Source organism: Ylistrum balloti, unplaced genomic scaffold, assembly GCF_031769215.1.
Source record: "Ylistrum balloti isolate Yb309-2 unplaced genomic scaffold, AGI_CSIRO_Ybal_v1 Utg370344, whole genome shotgun sequence".
Taxonomy (NCBI): domain Eukaryota; kingdom Metazoa; phylum Mollusca; class Bivalvia; order Pectinida; family Pectinidae; genus Ylistrum; species Ylistrum balloti.
In genome coordinates this window covers 2,536,477-2,554,327 of record NW_026782247.1, presented here as the reverse complement: position 1 = coordinate 2,554,327, position 17,851 = coordinate 2,536,477, and the positions used below count along the sequence as shown (strand labels likewise).

Here is a 17,851-nt window from a genome sequence, read left to right as displayed (position 1 = left end):
AATTGGTAAAAACGCGAAAACTGTACTGTTTTTACGAACTTTAAAATGTACATTAAAGCCAGCTATTAACGAAAGCCTTAGATACAGATGTACGAACCTGTTGACTTGTCCAGTCGGCTAACTGACCCCATCAAGTGAGCTGCCGGTGTCTGTTCCATATCGCTCTGTCCTTCAGTTCTCGGCAGGTTGATGTTACCTGTAAAGAGAAATTCAGACAGGTGATACATTGCAGGTTATACAGGTGAGAAAACATCAAAATCAATATAAATGACAGAAAATGCTTGAAATACAAAGATCACTACATCAAATGTTTCGTCAAAATATTTCTATTTTCCATGTCCTATGTAATTCAAACTATGATGGAGGTCCTACAGTTTCATCAATGTGTAGTACAAAGAACACACGAAAACGTGTGTCACTTTTGCTAGAACTTATAAACATGTGTATTTCTTACCGTGAACAAATTACACTTTATAAATCTTTAAACGCTATTAACAATTTTTCAAAAAGAAAAATCCCCCAACGATGTAAAGTTCACAATCTAGCTTTCCACAATAAGACAAGCACATGTAGTAATCTAACATTTCTATGGTAACGTTACATTCCTGTGGTAACATAACATTTCCGAGGTAATATTACATTTCCGTGGTAACCTTACATTCCCGTGGTAACCTTATATTTCCGTTTTTAGTTCACTTTCATGTGGTAACCTTACATTCCCGTGGTAACCTTACATTCCCGTGGTAATCTTAAATCCCCGAGGTAATCTTACATTCTCGTGGTAACTTTACATTCCCACGGTAACCTTACATTCCCACGGTAACACTACATTCCCATGGTAACTTTACATTCCCACGGTAACCTTACATTCCCAAGGTAACCTTGCATTCCCTAGGTAACCTTACATTCCCACGGTAACCTTACATTTCCACAGTAACCTTACTTTCCCATTGTAACATTACATTCCCATTGTAGCCTTACATTCCCACAGTAACCTTACATTCCCATGGTAACCTTACTTTCCCAAGGTAAGCTTACATTCCCTAGGTATTCCCTAGGTAACCTTATATTCCCACGGTAACCTTACATTCCCATGGTAACCTTACATTCCCAAGGTAACCTTGCATTCCCTAGGTAACCTTACATTCCCACGGTAACCTTACATTCCCATGGTAACCTTACATTCCCAAGGTAACCTTGCATTCCCTAGGTAACCTTACATTCCCACAGTAACCTTACATTCCCAAGGTAACCTTACTAACCATACATCCTCTTGGTTAATTTAAACGTCTAGTGATTTTGGAAACCTATACGATTCGTCTCTAAATTATCGTAAAGAGGCTACTGACGTCGTAAATATACGTAACGTTAACAAAGTTACGTCACGTGCGTATTTAACCGTCAAAGGTAACAATTAAGGCGCACAGGTTTTTGTGTAGGTGGTACTTTCAAATGCATCGACAGTTTTTCAATCGTGGTAAAAAATAAAATCTAATCATCCAATCGCACGTTCACTAGAAATGTTTGAAAACTAAATATTTGATGAATTAAATGATTTCTTTTAAGTTTGATGATCTAACTCTCAGATCGGAAGTAGACTAAATGTGCCTTGAAAATTTTCAGATGAAGAGTTCTCCATTTACCGATCTTGTTATTTTTACATTAAAATCAATGAGGCGGTTGAAGCTTCAATAAAATACCAACATGAAAATGCCATAAACTGCCATAGCGTATCCTGACAGGATACACGTCTTATCAGAACACGCAGGCGTCGTTTGTTCCGACCAGACGAACACACCAAAATCGACATGAATGTGTAAAGAAGGCGATAAAACACACAAGAAAACCTACAATTAACGGATGATTCCTTATCATTTCCTAGCAGAGAATGTTTCCAGACGATCGCCAGCGCGTGCGTAAGGCGTCACGTAACGATGTATATTTCAAACTGAACGATTCATGTGCAACATACACCTCCGTATCTCGTGGAAACTTCGTGTTATTGGACATGTGCAAATAACGGCCAACAAATGAAACCAACGTTATCGGTTACTTGTGCCTTCGTTTAATTGATTGTTGGCAGAGTGTCCAATATATTGGTTTCCTGCCCGCAGATAACGACGAAGTCCTTTTGAGTCCCGTTCACATCGTTAACTTGATAAAAAGGCATAACTTTCATTATCAACATGAAAACATAACAGCGAAACGTGGTGTAACTTCTCCAGTGTTTGATGAAATGCGTATAGTTTGTACAGCGCATGCCCAGTGACCGTTGTCATGGTGTCACGTGGGGCAAACTTCGTTACGGTGTCTCAAAAGAAATATCCGATACGTTATTGTGTACCGCATACACTAATTATCCTGGTATTTGACGGAGAAAACCAAATTTCCTCAGCGTTCATTCAATAAGCGAAGGAAGTGCTTCATTACCGTTGTTTGGTCTTGCTTTGAATGTTTTCAGAAACTTGTAGTCTTTGTGTCCAAGGAAGCCAATGAACCAGTTCGGATCGACGTTTAAACTTTCAGTTGTAAAAGGAATGTAGCTTCGACAATAGAAAACGTAGCAAACTGATTTTGTTCATGTTTTCATGTTACAGTTACCTATATACATTATAACATTACAAGATGAAAGATGGCCATTTTAAAAAATCGCTTTACACCAGTAAAGACTTGGCACTAAAAATTACGGATTAACTGATATAGAAGAAAGCTTTCCCGGATACATGTTGTCTGGTGTACGGAATATAACGTAATTTTTAATTTGCTGACAGTGACAAAGTGTTTCTTTTCAATGTTTTAACTGTTCGAGTCGCTTTTTTCCAATCCCAATGGCGTGCGTGTCACCTACAGAAGCCACCAAGTCAGACACCACCCACAGAAGCCACCGAGTCAGATACCACCCACAGAAACCACCAAGTCAGACACCACCCATAGAAGCCACCGAGTCAGACACTTTACACGTCCGCCTTTACCAAACATATACCATAGCCAAGTCAGACACTTTACACGGCCCGCCATTACCAAACATATACCATAGCCAAGTCAGACACATTACATGGCCCGCCATTACCAAACATATACCATAGCCAAGTCAGGCACTTTACACGGCCCGCGATTGCCAACCATAGCCAAGTCAGACATTTTACACGGCCCGCGATTGCCAAATATATACCATATCCAAGTCAGACACTTAACACGGCCCGCCATTACCAAACATATACCATAGCCAAGTCAGACACTTTACACGGCCCGCGATTGCCAACCATAGCCAAGTCAGACATTTTACACGGCCCGCGATTGCCAAATATATACCATATCCAAGTCAGACACTTAACACGGCCCGCGATTACCAAACATATACCATAGCCAAGTCCACAACCCGGCCGTGTTGCACGATAGCCACTCGTTCTATCGTCAAAGTATCATTAACCGCCGGGTAAAAAATCTATACCACGTGTACATGTATGTAGATTTTCTTCTTCAGCTATTTATCGATTTTATTCTCCAAGCGTTTTAATATGTATCCGCAGCCATCAAGCATTCCGTATTAATCGGAAACACATCGTTTAAACAAGCTACGGTCGCGCATATACATAATTACCAATATGCTGTCTTCGAGCGGCAAGATCAAAGGCAGTAGGCGGCTTTGATGTCAGACACTGGAAAAGGGTTGCATGTTATGCATTTTTACAGGTAAAGGAATCGATTAAAGAAACATAGTGATGTCGTTAAAGAAAGATCGAAATCGATTTTTGCAATTAAGTTAAAACTATCATTAGTTAGCTAAAGATCGGGACTCTAAATCATGACAGAGACCTTGACATTCAAACTAAGTCATAAACATGGGCTGCTACAACAGATAGACGGAGCTCCGTCGAAGTGGTTCATATATACTGATTAATCAAAAGATCTGAAACGAAAAAACTAGTCCGACATTATCTACTTTCACAATCACCTTATCCTGCATCAAACTTGGTGAAATGAGAACAAAGTTGGTCACGTGCTTTGGAGTTCAGTATAAACACATTTAAAATTCGACAAAAGGAAGCCGACGCTGACATCAATTATTATTACTCTATACGCTTGCTTTTCATTAACTTCACATACGCGGATGATGTTTTACGGTAATGTTAAACAAAACACTCCGATGACGCAATACATGAAAATGCGCCACTGTTTTTAGGCACCTAGTATATGGAATTAATAATCCCTAACTTCGGTTCTATTGCCTGTCTTCAATTTCTTTAGAAACGCAACAGTTAATTAGTTTTCGAATGTTCTCATAATTTAAACAATACAGGAATGTGAAGGAAGCGTTGATATTAGAAGGTAAAGGACAATAATATCAAGCGCCTCTACTTGTACGTAATTATTGGAAAAGTACTTAACCTATTCTTCGAAATTGAAAGGGATACTAATTCTATTTCCGATAAGGTACATGTTTCCTCATCCTTGGGATATGTCATGGCAAAAATCGAAGACCAGCGTAAAGCTGATTTGTGTCAAAGACATTTCTTTCTTTATTACCATGTGATTCGTTAATGAACGAGATCAGGGGAATGCTAGTTTTCTTTTCAGATCCGCAAGGTGGCGTGTAAATGTCTTTAAAGTTACTTCCATTTCTATGATTAAGTTTGTGACTTTGTCCGTGTATTTGTCAGGCGAGACAACTCTTGGTGACTATATGGTGTTGTCATGTCCATACAAGTATGGCTTGTTTCAGTATGTACATGTAGTCGATGGAAAAAGTTTTTACAACTGTGTAAAACCTAATCAGGATACAATTTCCTTCAATTCAGAAATATAAAAAACAGATAGATCCAATTTCTGGACTTGACAAGAGGGGTATTTTTTCACATAACACCAGCAAAGAAGACAAAAACGGTAGGTACATGTACGTAAGAAAAGTGCATGATGATATAAACATAAAGACGTGGTATGTTCACGTGTTTGCCGTAACGAGCCCTGCCTTTCACCCAGCTCTGCCAATAGGTTTGACAAGATGTTAAGTGGTGTTGTGGTGAGTTGCACTACAGAAACTGCATTGTGGGATAGGAATTAATTCGTAATGGATTTTCTGGCACAGCAAGACACGATCAACCCAGAAATAATATAATTTTATAATATTACACATGGCTTGTGCCATCAGCCGTGTTCAACTACTGGTATGAGCTGTCGATTTCACGGCACCACTAAATAACGGGGAAAACAACATTATTAACGATGACGTCATCATGACATTCGCCATTACCTCGGCCGTTCTGAACTTCACAAAAATATCTATTTGCTGTACCCTTCACGAGGTCATAAACGAGAAACCCATTTGTGGATGGAATCTAAATGAAAGTAACTGCTTGAATGACATTTTGAACTTCATCCTGAAATCGAGTAACCGATTTGTGTAATGAATATTGGGATAAAATAACTGTGTGGATATTATTCTGAATTTGCAGCCTTCAGGAGGGTAGTCGTAAAATATCTATATCTTTCTACTCAAATCGAGATGTGAATATATGCGATGATGCATTACCAATGTATATGACGTTATGCTATTGTCTGCACGGTAAAAACATAAAAGATTTCGCGATGTATATAAAAAATATTCAAATACTATTGAGTACATTTGATATATGTATTTTGTAAGAATGAATTCATTTAGCCTCTCCCTCTCTCTCTTAATTAAAATGATATGTATATAATTATTTACGGCCATCTTAGAATGTATATATGCAATTGTCTTTCTTCTTAAGGAAAGGGCGTGAATAATGTTATTGTAACTTGTGCCCAATCCTTAACGGCAATAAAATATGTTTAAACGAATACATTTAACTAGTCTGTAAGTTCAAAGAGAAATGTAACAGAAATCTACTTGATTCGAATAACGTAAGATTTGAAATGCATCGACAACCTTGTTTCATCTTTAGATTTCCCCCACGTTTTTCTATCATTATTTTATTTCACTAACTGGTTTGCCCACTGAAAATTTTTCTTCATATATTCTTGAAGTAGGAGTTCTCTTTGGAAATTCTTTGTGATTTTCCAATTCATATCTAACTAAAATCCAATATTAATCACATGATACATCGTAAGTTAGTTCTACATACCGGACATTGCTGTCACACGGCTATTACACCAAGATACTGTCCCAGTTTAACCCAGGGCAATTAATGTGATACATGTATGTATGATTCCATGAGAAAAAAGCATTAAGGACTTCTTCTCAAACAGGAAGTGTCATTATATAGCAATGTTAAACAAGACATTTTATTTTTACAGTTAGCGTAGAAACCCGGAATTAACTTAAAACAAACTTTTCGGATTAACAAGACATTTTGTTTTTACAGTTAGCATAGAAACCCGGAAGTAACCTAAAACAAACTTTTCGGATAAAGTAAGACTTTTTGTCTAGTATTCAGCCAACGACCAACCCCCTATCTTAACTTGATTGAAGTAAATAACGTGACTGTAAAAAAAACTCGAGTAAGGCCGAAGAGAATTAATTAAGTTTTAAGAAACGTGCATGCGATATGTTTTATTTAGTGGTGGATGCAGGGGGAATAGGTTATATTGGTACGATGTCGACCGAACCCGAAGATCGACCGTTCTCACTATACAGCACAAAACATCTGGTACAGCATTGCTTTACGAGGATGGGCTGTTTCATGTACTTATAAAACATTAAATGTTTGTCTGAAAACATGTATGTGAAAGTGGTTGAATTTTCAACCACAGCAAGTGTTTTGGCTAAACGACTTCAAAGTAAATATTGAAAGAGAATTTGATTTGTCAGCAAAAATTATGTCTGAATTATAACTGCAACGGGAACCGCGACCAAACTTCCTAGCAATTGTTACATGTGTTGTCATCGATGTCGATGATATCCATATCGCCATGTTTTGAAAGATGTCTGAAAAATGTCTATAATGTTTGGAATGTAAGGAACTCTTCTGAATTTAAAATCTGCAATGATACGTGTTATGCTATTTATATCAAATTAAGTATGAATACTACAATCCTTAATTTTAATGTTTGTTCAGTTTATTGTGAAAGCTTTGTCTCTAACATCTAATTAACTTGCGACTTGGATTTTGAAATTGGAGGATATGTTGTCACAAATTCCGTAACTTAAACTGGCCAAACCACGTGACCGTTGTTCAGATCGCCACAACAACCCATGTATCAGTTTCATAAATACAAGATAATAAAGTATATCTCTGGACGATCCGTATAAACAGAGCCCATAAACAGGGCGGTCAAGCCCCATAGAAATGGTTCTCAAGAGATGATCCGATATTGTAGATAAATAGTAACGTCTGCCGTAGACGACAAGGCAGTGAACAACCAGATGCGAATATAAAACGCATTTGTGTATTTCCAAGAAAAGATTTAGGATGGCTGTCTGCAATTTCGATATCACCGCCCGCTTACGTCTCCGTAACTAGTCAGCATTTTATCAACCGGCAGATTTTACCATTTCCAAATGCCACCTAATATTCATCATCATTTATTCTAAAAGAGATTTCGCTATTGGAAACCCCAGCCAATGGCAGACGACGCGAGGGACCATCACTCAATTACCAATGTAAAAATGTCGGACAATCTCAGCGCTTGGCGAGTCCACATGGCGACGGCCTAATGTGTTTTCTCAGTTTTGAAGCATTGGCGAGGGCAAAGGGCGTTCAATGTATTTTAGCCTCCCAACCCTTTCCGGACGTCAAACGGATTTTTCCGATTTAGGAAATGTTAATTGAATCGAGGAAAAAGTACTTCATCCCAAAATTGTTAGAGAGAGGGTGTAAGCGATTGACGATCACTATGTGTGACCTTGTCGTAACCAGTGCAATGTTGTACGTATATAAATGTGCATGGGAATGAAATGTCGCGATATTGTTCAATAAATCACGTTTTCGCAAAGGAGATGCACCACCAACGAGAGGAGATTTCAAATTAGAGAAAAACTTCTCCAACGTCTGGCTATCTCTGCTGAGGAGACGATTGGTCCAGTTTGACGAATCAGCGAAGCCGTTACATCATAGCTAGTTAAATATATTCCGCCGATAAACCGGTTTGATTTCGTTTGCTTGTGATTTGTTTCGAACAAGACAATAACAGTAATTATAAAAGCATGGTTATAATGAACAACACTCATTAGTAATTGTTGTATAATAAGCTATTCCTTCAGCTTCCCGTATGTGTTGAGAGGATAATTCTTTATAGTATTTGTCTTTGAAATCTCTATTACTTACATATCTAATCAAGTACAGCGTACATGTATTTATAAGATTGCGGTGTTTGGCTAAAAACAATGCCGTCTTTGAAAGATCTGTACTCAATATATCGTACAGTTTTTACATCAAGGAAGAGGTAATAACACTACATGGTGCGTCGTCGATTTCATGTACATGGACATTGGGTTTGGCTTGAGGGTACATATCATGTGTCTGTGAGAGGATTGCGATGCACGTACTTACAACGTACACTAAAACAATGGTGCGCGACAGAAAATAGCTTCTATTGTTCTAGTTGTTATTGATAAAATTCCACATCTGTAATTATCTACCATAGACAGTCCGAGTAAAGTACACTTTTAGTATTATTACAGGGAGACGTTACAGCTCCGAGCCAAATTACTGTCTGGAGCGATGTCTTCTACTGAAAAACGTGATACTGATCATGATCAACTGACCACAAACACGTGACCCGACCTTGGTCTTGACATTCGACCTGGAGTCTGCTCTGTCCGAACTGACCAGGACATCAAGTAAAATTATGGTCAGTGATGGAGTAAATCTATATATAAAGCTTTAACTTGTGTCTAGTCTGCAATTTATCTCTACAGTCTGTAAAAAGCCTACAAACCTCTTTCTATAGTCTTTTGATCTATAATTTATCTTTAGTCTGTAAAAAGCCTACAAACCTCTTTCTATAGTCTATTGGTCTGTAATTTATCTTTACAGTCTAAAAAGCCTACAAACCTCTTTCTATAGTCTATTGATCTGTAAACTTTTCTTTATATATTTCTCTAATAAAAGAATATATATACATTCGTGTTAACATGTCGATGCAGGCCTAATCTGACGCGTAGTAATGCACTATTTCTTTAAAAGTCCTGCATGTATCTTATTTACATACGTCTGAACTCTGTCGAACATAAAAATAGCTGAACTACGCCATTTCAATGTATACAGTGCAGTGCACACTATTATGTTTATACGCTCGCCAAACATTGTAATTCGCTGAGCATTCAATATTGAATCACAGAGACGGCTCTAAGTAAAATCAATCACAATAATCACGTGCAGATTCGTCATTTACACGTCATCAAATTTATATCATGATTATTTGATTACGTCATAAGATTAAAAATCATTTTACCGTTTCGTAAACTAATAACTTCGAGATTAGACCAAGAACTTTTCTATTTATGAAATAGTCATTAGAATTTGGGAGAGTGTGTTTGCGTAGAGTATAATCTAATATTCATTTTGTTAACTGTTATATAACGTATCACATGCACTCTTCTCGTTCATCCTACTGGCACTTCAGCATACAAGCAAAAACAAATCCGTATTGTCATGTTATGTGAAGGAACTTTCTATTCTAATTTTAGAAGCCTGCATGATCGAAAAGTCCGGAAAAAACGAGTTAGTTTGATCATGATACACAGACAGCGGAACAATATCGGTTATGAGGTAGAACAGCACTGGAAAATTAAAGTCAACATTTGTGTTTCGAGGTCGTAAATCAATTCTGACAAGCATAACAGTGTTTGTGATTTCGTGTAAACCACATTCGGAGTGTGTCGTAGCAGATGCTAGGTTAACTAAACCTAGGCTAATTATATATAATTGCTGAAAACATTTTCACTCTGTCGTTGAAAGGCCGATGTCTAGTGTTTTTGTGGAGCGCGGTTGAATGACAGACTGCTATTTGATTAAGTTTATTTGTAATCAAACCTACACGGCGGACAGCTATTTAATTACGGACGTGCCCATACGGTAAATGTAAACAACAGAGAAGTTCCGTATGATGAGAAAGGTCATCAGAGGTCATTGCACTTCTAACAAGCTGACACGGATCTAGATCATTTTGTATCACGTTAAATTCCGCTTTATGTAAACTTATATCTAGCGTGAAAAGTATTACCCTAATTTCACTTTATGTGAATTTCAATTTCACATGAAACATAATATGGATTGCCTTGAACGTCTAACCGCGCCAAACAAAACTACAAAGCAAGTGCTTCAGTTCACGGACGTTCGCTTATAATTGTATGATGATGTGAAATAATTTCCATTTAAAGCAAATCGATATAGCCCTGCCATAACCATATACAGTTCTCGAGGCCGGACAAAAAGTGTTTATCAGTTCTCGAGGCCAAAAAGTGTATATCAGTTCTCGAGGTCAGACAAAAAGTGTATATCAGTTCTCGAGGCTGGACAAAAAGTGTATATCAGTTCTCGAGGTCAGACAAAAAGTGTTTATCAGTTCTCGAGGCCGGACAAAAAGTGTATATCAGTTCTCGAGGCCGGACAAAAAGTGTTTATCAGTTCTCGAGGCCGGACAAAAAGTGTATATCAGTTCTCGAGGTCAGACAAAAGGTGTATATCAGTTCTCGAGGCCAAAAAGTGTATATCAGTTCTTAAAGCCGGACAAAAAGTGTATATCTGTTCTCGAGGCCAAAAAGTGTATATCAGTTCTCGAGGTCAGACAAAAGGTGTATATCAGTTCTCGAGGCCAAAAAGTGTATATCAGTTCTTAAAGCCGGACAAAAAGTGTATATCAGTTCTCGAGGCCAAAAAGTGTATATCAGTTCTCGAGGCCGGACAAAAAGTGTTTATCAGTTCTCGAGGCCAAAAAGTGTATATCAGTTCTCGAGGCCGGACAAAAAGTGTTTATCAGTTCTCGAGGCCGGACAAAAAGTGTACATCAGTTCTCGAGGCCAAAAAGTGTTTATCAGTTCTCGAGGCCAAAAAGTGTTTATCAGTTCTCGAGGTCAGACAAAAAGTGTTTATCAGTTCTCGAGGTCAAAAAGTGTTTATCAGTTCTCGAGGTCAGACAAAAAGTGTATATCAGTTCTCGAGGCCGGACAAAAAGTGTATATCAGTTCTCGAGGCCGGACAAAAAGTGTTTATCAGTTCTCGAGGCCGGACAAAAAGTGTTTATCAGTTCTCGAGGCCGGACAAAAAGTGTATATCAGTTCTCGAGGTCAGACAAAAAGTGTTTATCAGTTCTCGAGGCCAAAAAGTGTTTATCAGTTCTCGAGGTCAGACAAAAAGTGTATATCTGTTCTCGATCAGTTCTCGAGGCCGGACAAAAAGTGTTTATCAGTTATCGAGGCCGGACAAAAAGTGTACATCAGTTCTCGAGGCCGGACAAAAAGTGTACATCAGTTCTCGAGGCCGGACAAAAAGTGTACATCAGTTCTCGAGGCCAAAAAGTGTTTATCAGTTCTCGAGGCCAAAAAGTGTTTATCAGTTCTCGAGGTCAGACAAAAAGTGTTTATCAGTTCTCGAGGCCAAAAAGTGTTTATCAGTTCTCGAGGCCAAAAAGTGTTTATCAGTTCTCGAGGTCAGACAAAAAGTGTTTATCAGTTCTCGAGGCCAAAAAGTGTACATCAGTTCTCGAGGCCAAAAAGTGTACATCAGTTCTCGAGGCCAAAAAGTGTTTATCAGTTCTCGAGGTCAGACAAAAAGTGTTTATCAGTTCTCGAGGTCAGACAAAAAGTGTTTATCAGTTCTCGAGGCCAAAAAGTGTTTATCAGTTCTCGAGGCCAAAAAGTGTTTATCAGTTCTCGAGGTCAGACAAAAAGTGTTTATCAGTTCTCGAGGTCAGACAAAAAGTGTATATCAGTTCTCGAGGTCAGACAAAAAGTGTTTATCAGTTCTCGAGGCCGGACAAAAAGTGTTTATCAGTTCTCGAGGCCGGACAAAAAGTGTACATCAGTTCTCGAGGCCGGACAAAAAGTGTACATCAGTTCTCGAGGCCGGACAAAAAGTGTACATCAGTTCTCGAGGCCAAAAAGTGTTTATCAGTTCTCGAGGCCAAAAAGTGTTTATCAGTTCTCGAGGTCAGACAAAAAGTGTTTATCAGTTCTCGAGGTCAAAAAGTGTTTATCAGTTCTCGAGGTCAGACAAAAAGTGTATATCAGTTCTCGAGGTCAGACAAAAAGTGTTTATCAGTTCTCGAGGCCGGACAAAAAGTGTTTATCAGTTCTCGAGGCCGGACAAAAAGTGTACATCAGTTCTCGAGGCCGGACAAAAAGTGTATATCAGTTCTCGAGGCCAAAAAGTGTTTATCAGTTCTCGAGGCCAAAAAGTGTTTATCAGTTCTCGAGGTCAGACAAAAAGTGTTTATCAGTTCTCGAGGCCGGACAAAAAGTGTACATCAGTTCTCGAGGCCGGACAAAAAGTGTATATCAGTTCTCGAGGTCAGACAAAAAGTGTTTATCAGTTCTCGAGGTCAGACAAAAAGTGTTTATCAGTTCTCGAGGTCAGACAAAAAGTGTTTATCAGTTCTCGAGGCAGGACAAAAAGTGTTTATCAGTTCTCGAGGCCGGACAAAAAGTGTATATCAGTTCTCGAGGTCAGACAAAAAGTGTTTATCAGTTCTCGAGGTCAGACAAAAAGTGTTTATCAGTTCTCGAGGCAGGACAAAAAGTGTTTATCAGTTCTCGAGGCCGGACAAAAAGTGTATATCAGTTCTCGAGGTCAGACAAAAAGTGTTTATCAGTTCTCGAGGCCAAAAAGTGTTTATCAGTTCTCGAGGCCGGACAAAAAGTGTATATCTGTTCTCGAGGCCAAAAAGTGTATATCAGTTCTCGAGGTCAGACAAAAGGTGTATATCAGTTCTCGAGGCCAAAAAGTGTATATCAGTTCTTAAAGCCGGACAAAAAGTGTATATCAGTTCTCGAGGCCAAAAAGTGTATATCAGTTCTCGAGGCTGGACAAAAAGTGTATATCAGTTCTCGAGTTCTCGAGGTCAGACAAAAAGTGTTTATCAGTTCTCGAGGTCAGACAAAAAGTGTTTATCAGTTCTCGAGGTCAGACAAAAAGTGTATATCTGTTCTTGAGGCAGGAAAAAAGTGTTTATCAGTTCTCGAGGTCAGACAAAAAGTGTTTATCAGTTCTCGAGGTCAGACAAAAAGTGTTTATCAGTTCTCGAGGTCAGACAAAAAGTGTTTATCAGTTCTCGAGGTCAGACAAAAAGTGTTTATCAGTTCTCGAGGTCAGACAAAAAGTGTATATCTGTTCTTGAGGCAGGAAAAAAGTGTTTATCAGTTCTCGAGGTCAGACAAAAAGTGTTTATCAGTTCTCGAGGTCAGACAAAAAGTGTTTATCAGTTCTCGAGGTCAGACAAAAAGTGTTTATCAGTTCTCGAGGCAGGACAGAAAGTGTATATCAGTTCTCGAGGTCAGACAAAAAGTGTTTATCAGTTCTCGAGGTCAGACAAAAAGTGTTTATCAGTTCTCGAGGCAGGACAGAAAGTGTATATCAGTTCTCGAGGTCAGACAAAAAGTGTTTATCAGTTCTCGAGGTCAGACAAAAAGTGTTTATCAGTTCTCGAGGTCAGACAAAAAGTGTTTATCAGTTCTCGAGGTCAGACAAAAAGTGTTTATCAGTTCTCGAGGTCAGACAAAAAGTGTATATCTGTTCTTGAGGCAGGAAAAAAGTGTTTATCAGTTCTCGAGGTCAGACAAAAAGTGTTTATCAGTTCTCGAGGTCAGACAAAAAGTGTTTATCAGTTCTCGAGGTCAGACAAAAAGTGTATATCTGTTCTCGAGGCAGGAAAAAAGTGTTTATCAGTTCTCGAGGTCAGACAAAAAGTGTTTATCAGTTCTCGAGTCCGGACAAAAAGTGTATATCAGTTCTCGAGGTCAGACAAAAAGTGTATATCAGTTCTCGAGGCAGGAAAAAAGTGTTTATCAGTTCTCGAGGTCAGACAAAAAGTGTTTATCAGTTCTCGAGGTCACACAAAAAGTGTTTATCAGTTCTTGAGGCAGGAAAAAAGTGTTTATCAGTTCTCGAGGTCAGACAAAAAGTGTATATCAGTTATCGAGGCCGGACAAAAAGTGTACATCAGTTCTCGAGGCCGGACAAAAAGTGTATATCAGTTCTCGAGGTCAGACAAAAAGTGTATATCAGTTCTCGAGGTCAGACAAAAAGTGTTTATCAGTTCTCGAGGCAGGACAGAAAGTGTATATCAGTTCTCGAGGTCAGATAAAAAGTGATTATCAGTATTCGAGGCAGGACAAAAAGTGTATTTCCGAATATTTAATGGAGCACGTTTTATTAGAAACACTCGTTTGGTGTTTCGAGGTTACAGGGAAATATATTAAAATGTAAATGGATTATTAATAGAAAAATGTCCGCGACTTCGACTTTCATTTAGAGTAGAAAAGAAGATTTAGAAACACTATGGCTAACCTGCTCACACCTTTTTTCTGGATAGAAATTTAACTTGCAACATGAACGTAAACTGTTTCGTATTCCCTTAAAGTACACGCAAACAGATTTCGTGGACTTTTTTTTTTTTGCTTATTTTGTCGTGGTATGAAATATCTTTATAATTGTATTTAAAGTCTATACCGCCGTATACAATTTGCATTTATTTTCAATTTGAAATTAAAAGCAATGCCATCGTGCCTTCCCAAAAATGACAGACAGCCTTTATCTAAAACACGATATTCAGTACACTTACATGTACAAAGTACGTAGCTTTGCATGCCGAGTGGATTCCCTTAGGAACAAAGAAAAAGTGAAGTTCTGTTCGTTAAGGTCTGGTTCGGTAAATAAATTGTCCACGCGCATGCAAAGTCTGGTTGGTCCTATGGGATATACACGTGTAAATATTTCGATTTAATTTGATTTTCCCGAATCTGTATTTTCTTGCATGGCCAATGACTCAGAAGCTTAAATATGAAAGAAACAAATTTAATAAGACATGACTGGAGCAACCCTGCGGAGGTATGTTTATACTTACTGTCGAAGCATAAGACACCCTACTCGCTTGTGTGTAATTGTTAAATGAAATTGATATTTCAAGTCCAATAATATACATGAGGTTTACAGTACACGATGTGTACGCGGTTTTATAGTATTATACGCTTTCGCCTCGTTTTGAATTCATCTACTGTAAAATGCGATGTTTTTTGTGGAACTCAGTTTTCGTGGGCTTTTTTTCATGGACACTTGATTTCATGGGATAACTATAGCTTATAAATCTGTTCATGCTCGTTTTAACAGTGGACATAAGATTTCGTTGATTAGGAATATCCAAAAAATAAACGAAAATAAATCCCTCGCAGAAATTCCTTAATTTACAGTATATGTGTGAATGTAATCACGTTCTAACTACATCTTACACAAATGTAGTGTTGATTGTTGTTAACTGGCAGTGTTCCATATTCCGAAATGGCTGACTATTATGTAAATCATTAAATAATAATGCATACACATATATCTTTGATAAAGATTAAAGGAGTCGTGCAGTAGATGAAGGTAGAAGTGACAAGCTTTGAATTAAGTTATGGCGCAATCCCAAACCGACAGATGTCCACCCGGCGTTTGGTGAGAAGTTCCACTTGTTATATACTGCATACGACATGTACATCGGAGTAAGGCAGATACCAGCTACGTCACGGATGGTCGGGTGGCGCTGTGGTAACACACTCACCACTCACCTCGGCGTTCGAGTCCCGAAACGGACGTGAGAAGGTAAGATGTCATCTGCCCGACCACGTGGATTTTCCCCCGAGACCTCTCGCACGCTCCTATCAGAGTCAACGATAGTGATTAATATAAGCTTAAAGCTTGTTTCGCAAATGTTGTAATTTAAGTAAAGTTTATGTTTTTACATACAAGCTTCATCAAAATACTTACATCATAAGTCAGTCAGTAAAACAGGCATTACTTTCTCGAGCGTTCGGCGTCATGACGATCCCCGCTGCGCGATTGATGGAAGTTGGATTACAATTAAGCAGTATGTTTGTCTTCTTACTTTGGCGGATTTTAATTTCGTAGACGAATAACGCTAACATTATAAAGTCAATACCATTAATCGTAGATCATAACAACCTGTGCTTAAAATTATTATTGAAAAAAAAATGTAATATTCCCATAGGTTATGTTGGCAATCATGGTGCGTGTTGACTACACACGTAATATATACATACATCACAAAACAACAGGATGTATTTAGAAATAGAAAACTTTTTCAGAACTGAAGACACTAGATATGAAACATTGTGTAAACGATACGTGATTGTTATTAGATATACCGTAGTGCCAAGTAATAAATTAAACAGCATCATACAGCTGTTTCGCCTTTGTAGGACCTAAATTGCTGAAATTTAAGAGTTGACAGAAGAAAATAAATGAGCTCCGCTTACAGCTTTACGTTCGGAAGGACGAATCGTCCGAACATTTTACAAAATTTGTACAAAATCTCGGCGTATCGGGCCTTCGGAATGATGGGCTTTCGAGGTATTTAGTCTTCGAATACACAGGCATTCTGTGCAATGGCTTTGAGTAAAAGATCTTAGTAATAGAACTTCGAAGTCATAAGCCTTCGAGTAATGAACCATCGGATTACTTGTCTTTCGGATTGACGAGTGTGGATGTATCACTCAAACATTGCGTACAAATGTCGCCTATAATACGGTCTTCAATCTAATGAAATTTGTCTCTAATTGTTGTGTAAATAGACAAAGTAATTAGTGGCAATGATTTGTCAGTGTTTTTACAGTGAGTGGCCGGATACCTATACAAGTAACTAATACAAATCGGTGGGATAATTTTCAAACGTTAAAGAGATAGCGTTCATAATGACTTATCTATCGATCCAGTTTTCATAATGATATAAATAATTAACAACGATATACAAGGTTTGTAAAATTAGAAACATAATCACTACACGTATCTTCTTATTTAATGGACCCTACTATCTCAATAAAGTCAACACCACTAGGTCTCAGTAGTTCGCCTAGAACCCCCCGCCAATTAACACCAATCCAAGTTTACCTGTTCAAGACTACCTGTCTCTCGATAGACGTAGCGTTTTTTTTAGATTTGTTTCCCATCATTTATCACTTCAATGAACACTAATAAAAAAAAGAAAGCTATAAACTTGGTATATATTACAAGCACAAAATCAATATTGAAAAAGATAAGAGTATGAATTAATAATGATTTCCTTGTACGTTCAATACCGTGGAGTTTTTCTTTGACGTGGAGAATCCCTGAATACGGAATAAGAAATCGATATTTTCTGAAATCAATCACATCCATGTTACAGTATGCATTTTGCAAATCCGTAACACAACCTGATTGTATCAACAAGTGTGTGTTCAGTAAACCGTTTCTGTTGGTAAAATATGTTGTAAAATGTCGTTAGATTTGTATTGCGGACACTTTGTGTCTGTGGGTTCAAAAGACTAAACTAGTGTCAGGTGTTTTTGAAAATCCACATCTGGTCCGATCGTCTTTGAGATTCAGAAAATGGAAATGTGTATTAAATCAGATAAAATTCTAAATGTTCTACAATAGTAAGAACTAATGACTACATGTACTTGGCGGCCACAGCGACTAAAATGAAATCAAATTATGTTGTTATTTTTTCTCTCTCTACACAATAAACAACTTTGTTAACAGATGTTTTTTAGTTTATAGGATTGTGAAGTACACCAATATTGGTCTGAGTATACAGCCCCAGGGTAGCGTCTGGAAAACCTCCTCCCCGAAAACCTCATTATGACCGTCAAGTGTTCGGCGACCGTCTGATTATCTTTCACGAGTCTGTTTATCGATCTATTATGGTTTGTTTAAACTCTGATGACTTAAACGAGGAAACA

General features: G+C 38.1%; 1 protein-coding gene across 2 annotated transcripts in view; it reads right to left on the bottom strand.

Annotated features, from left to right (window-relative positions):
• The window catches only part of LOC132553650 (tumor necrosis factor ligand superfamily member 10-like), a 51,804-nt gene that overhangs the window by 5,699 nt on the left and 28,254 nt on the right, over positions 1 to 17,851 (bottom strand). For both annotated transcript variants that reach the window (XR_009554356.1, XM_060217909.1), the window contains exon 3: positions 98 to 196. Coding sequence is in view for 1 of the 2 variants with exons in the window: in XM_060217909.1 (XP_060073892.1) it covers positions 98 to 196 (99 nt within the window). In the remaining variant the exon portion in view is untranslated. The remainder of the gene's footprint in view (positions 1 to 97; positions 197 to 17,851) is intronic.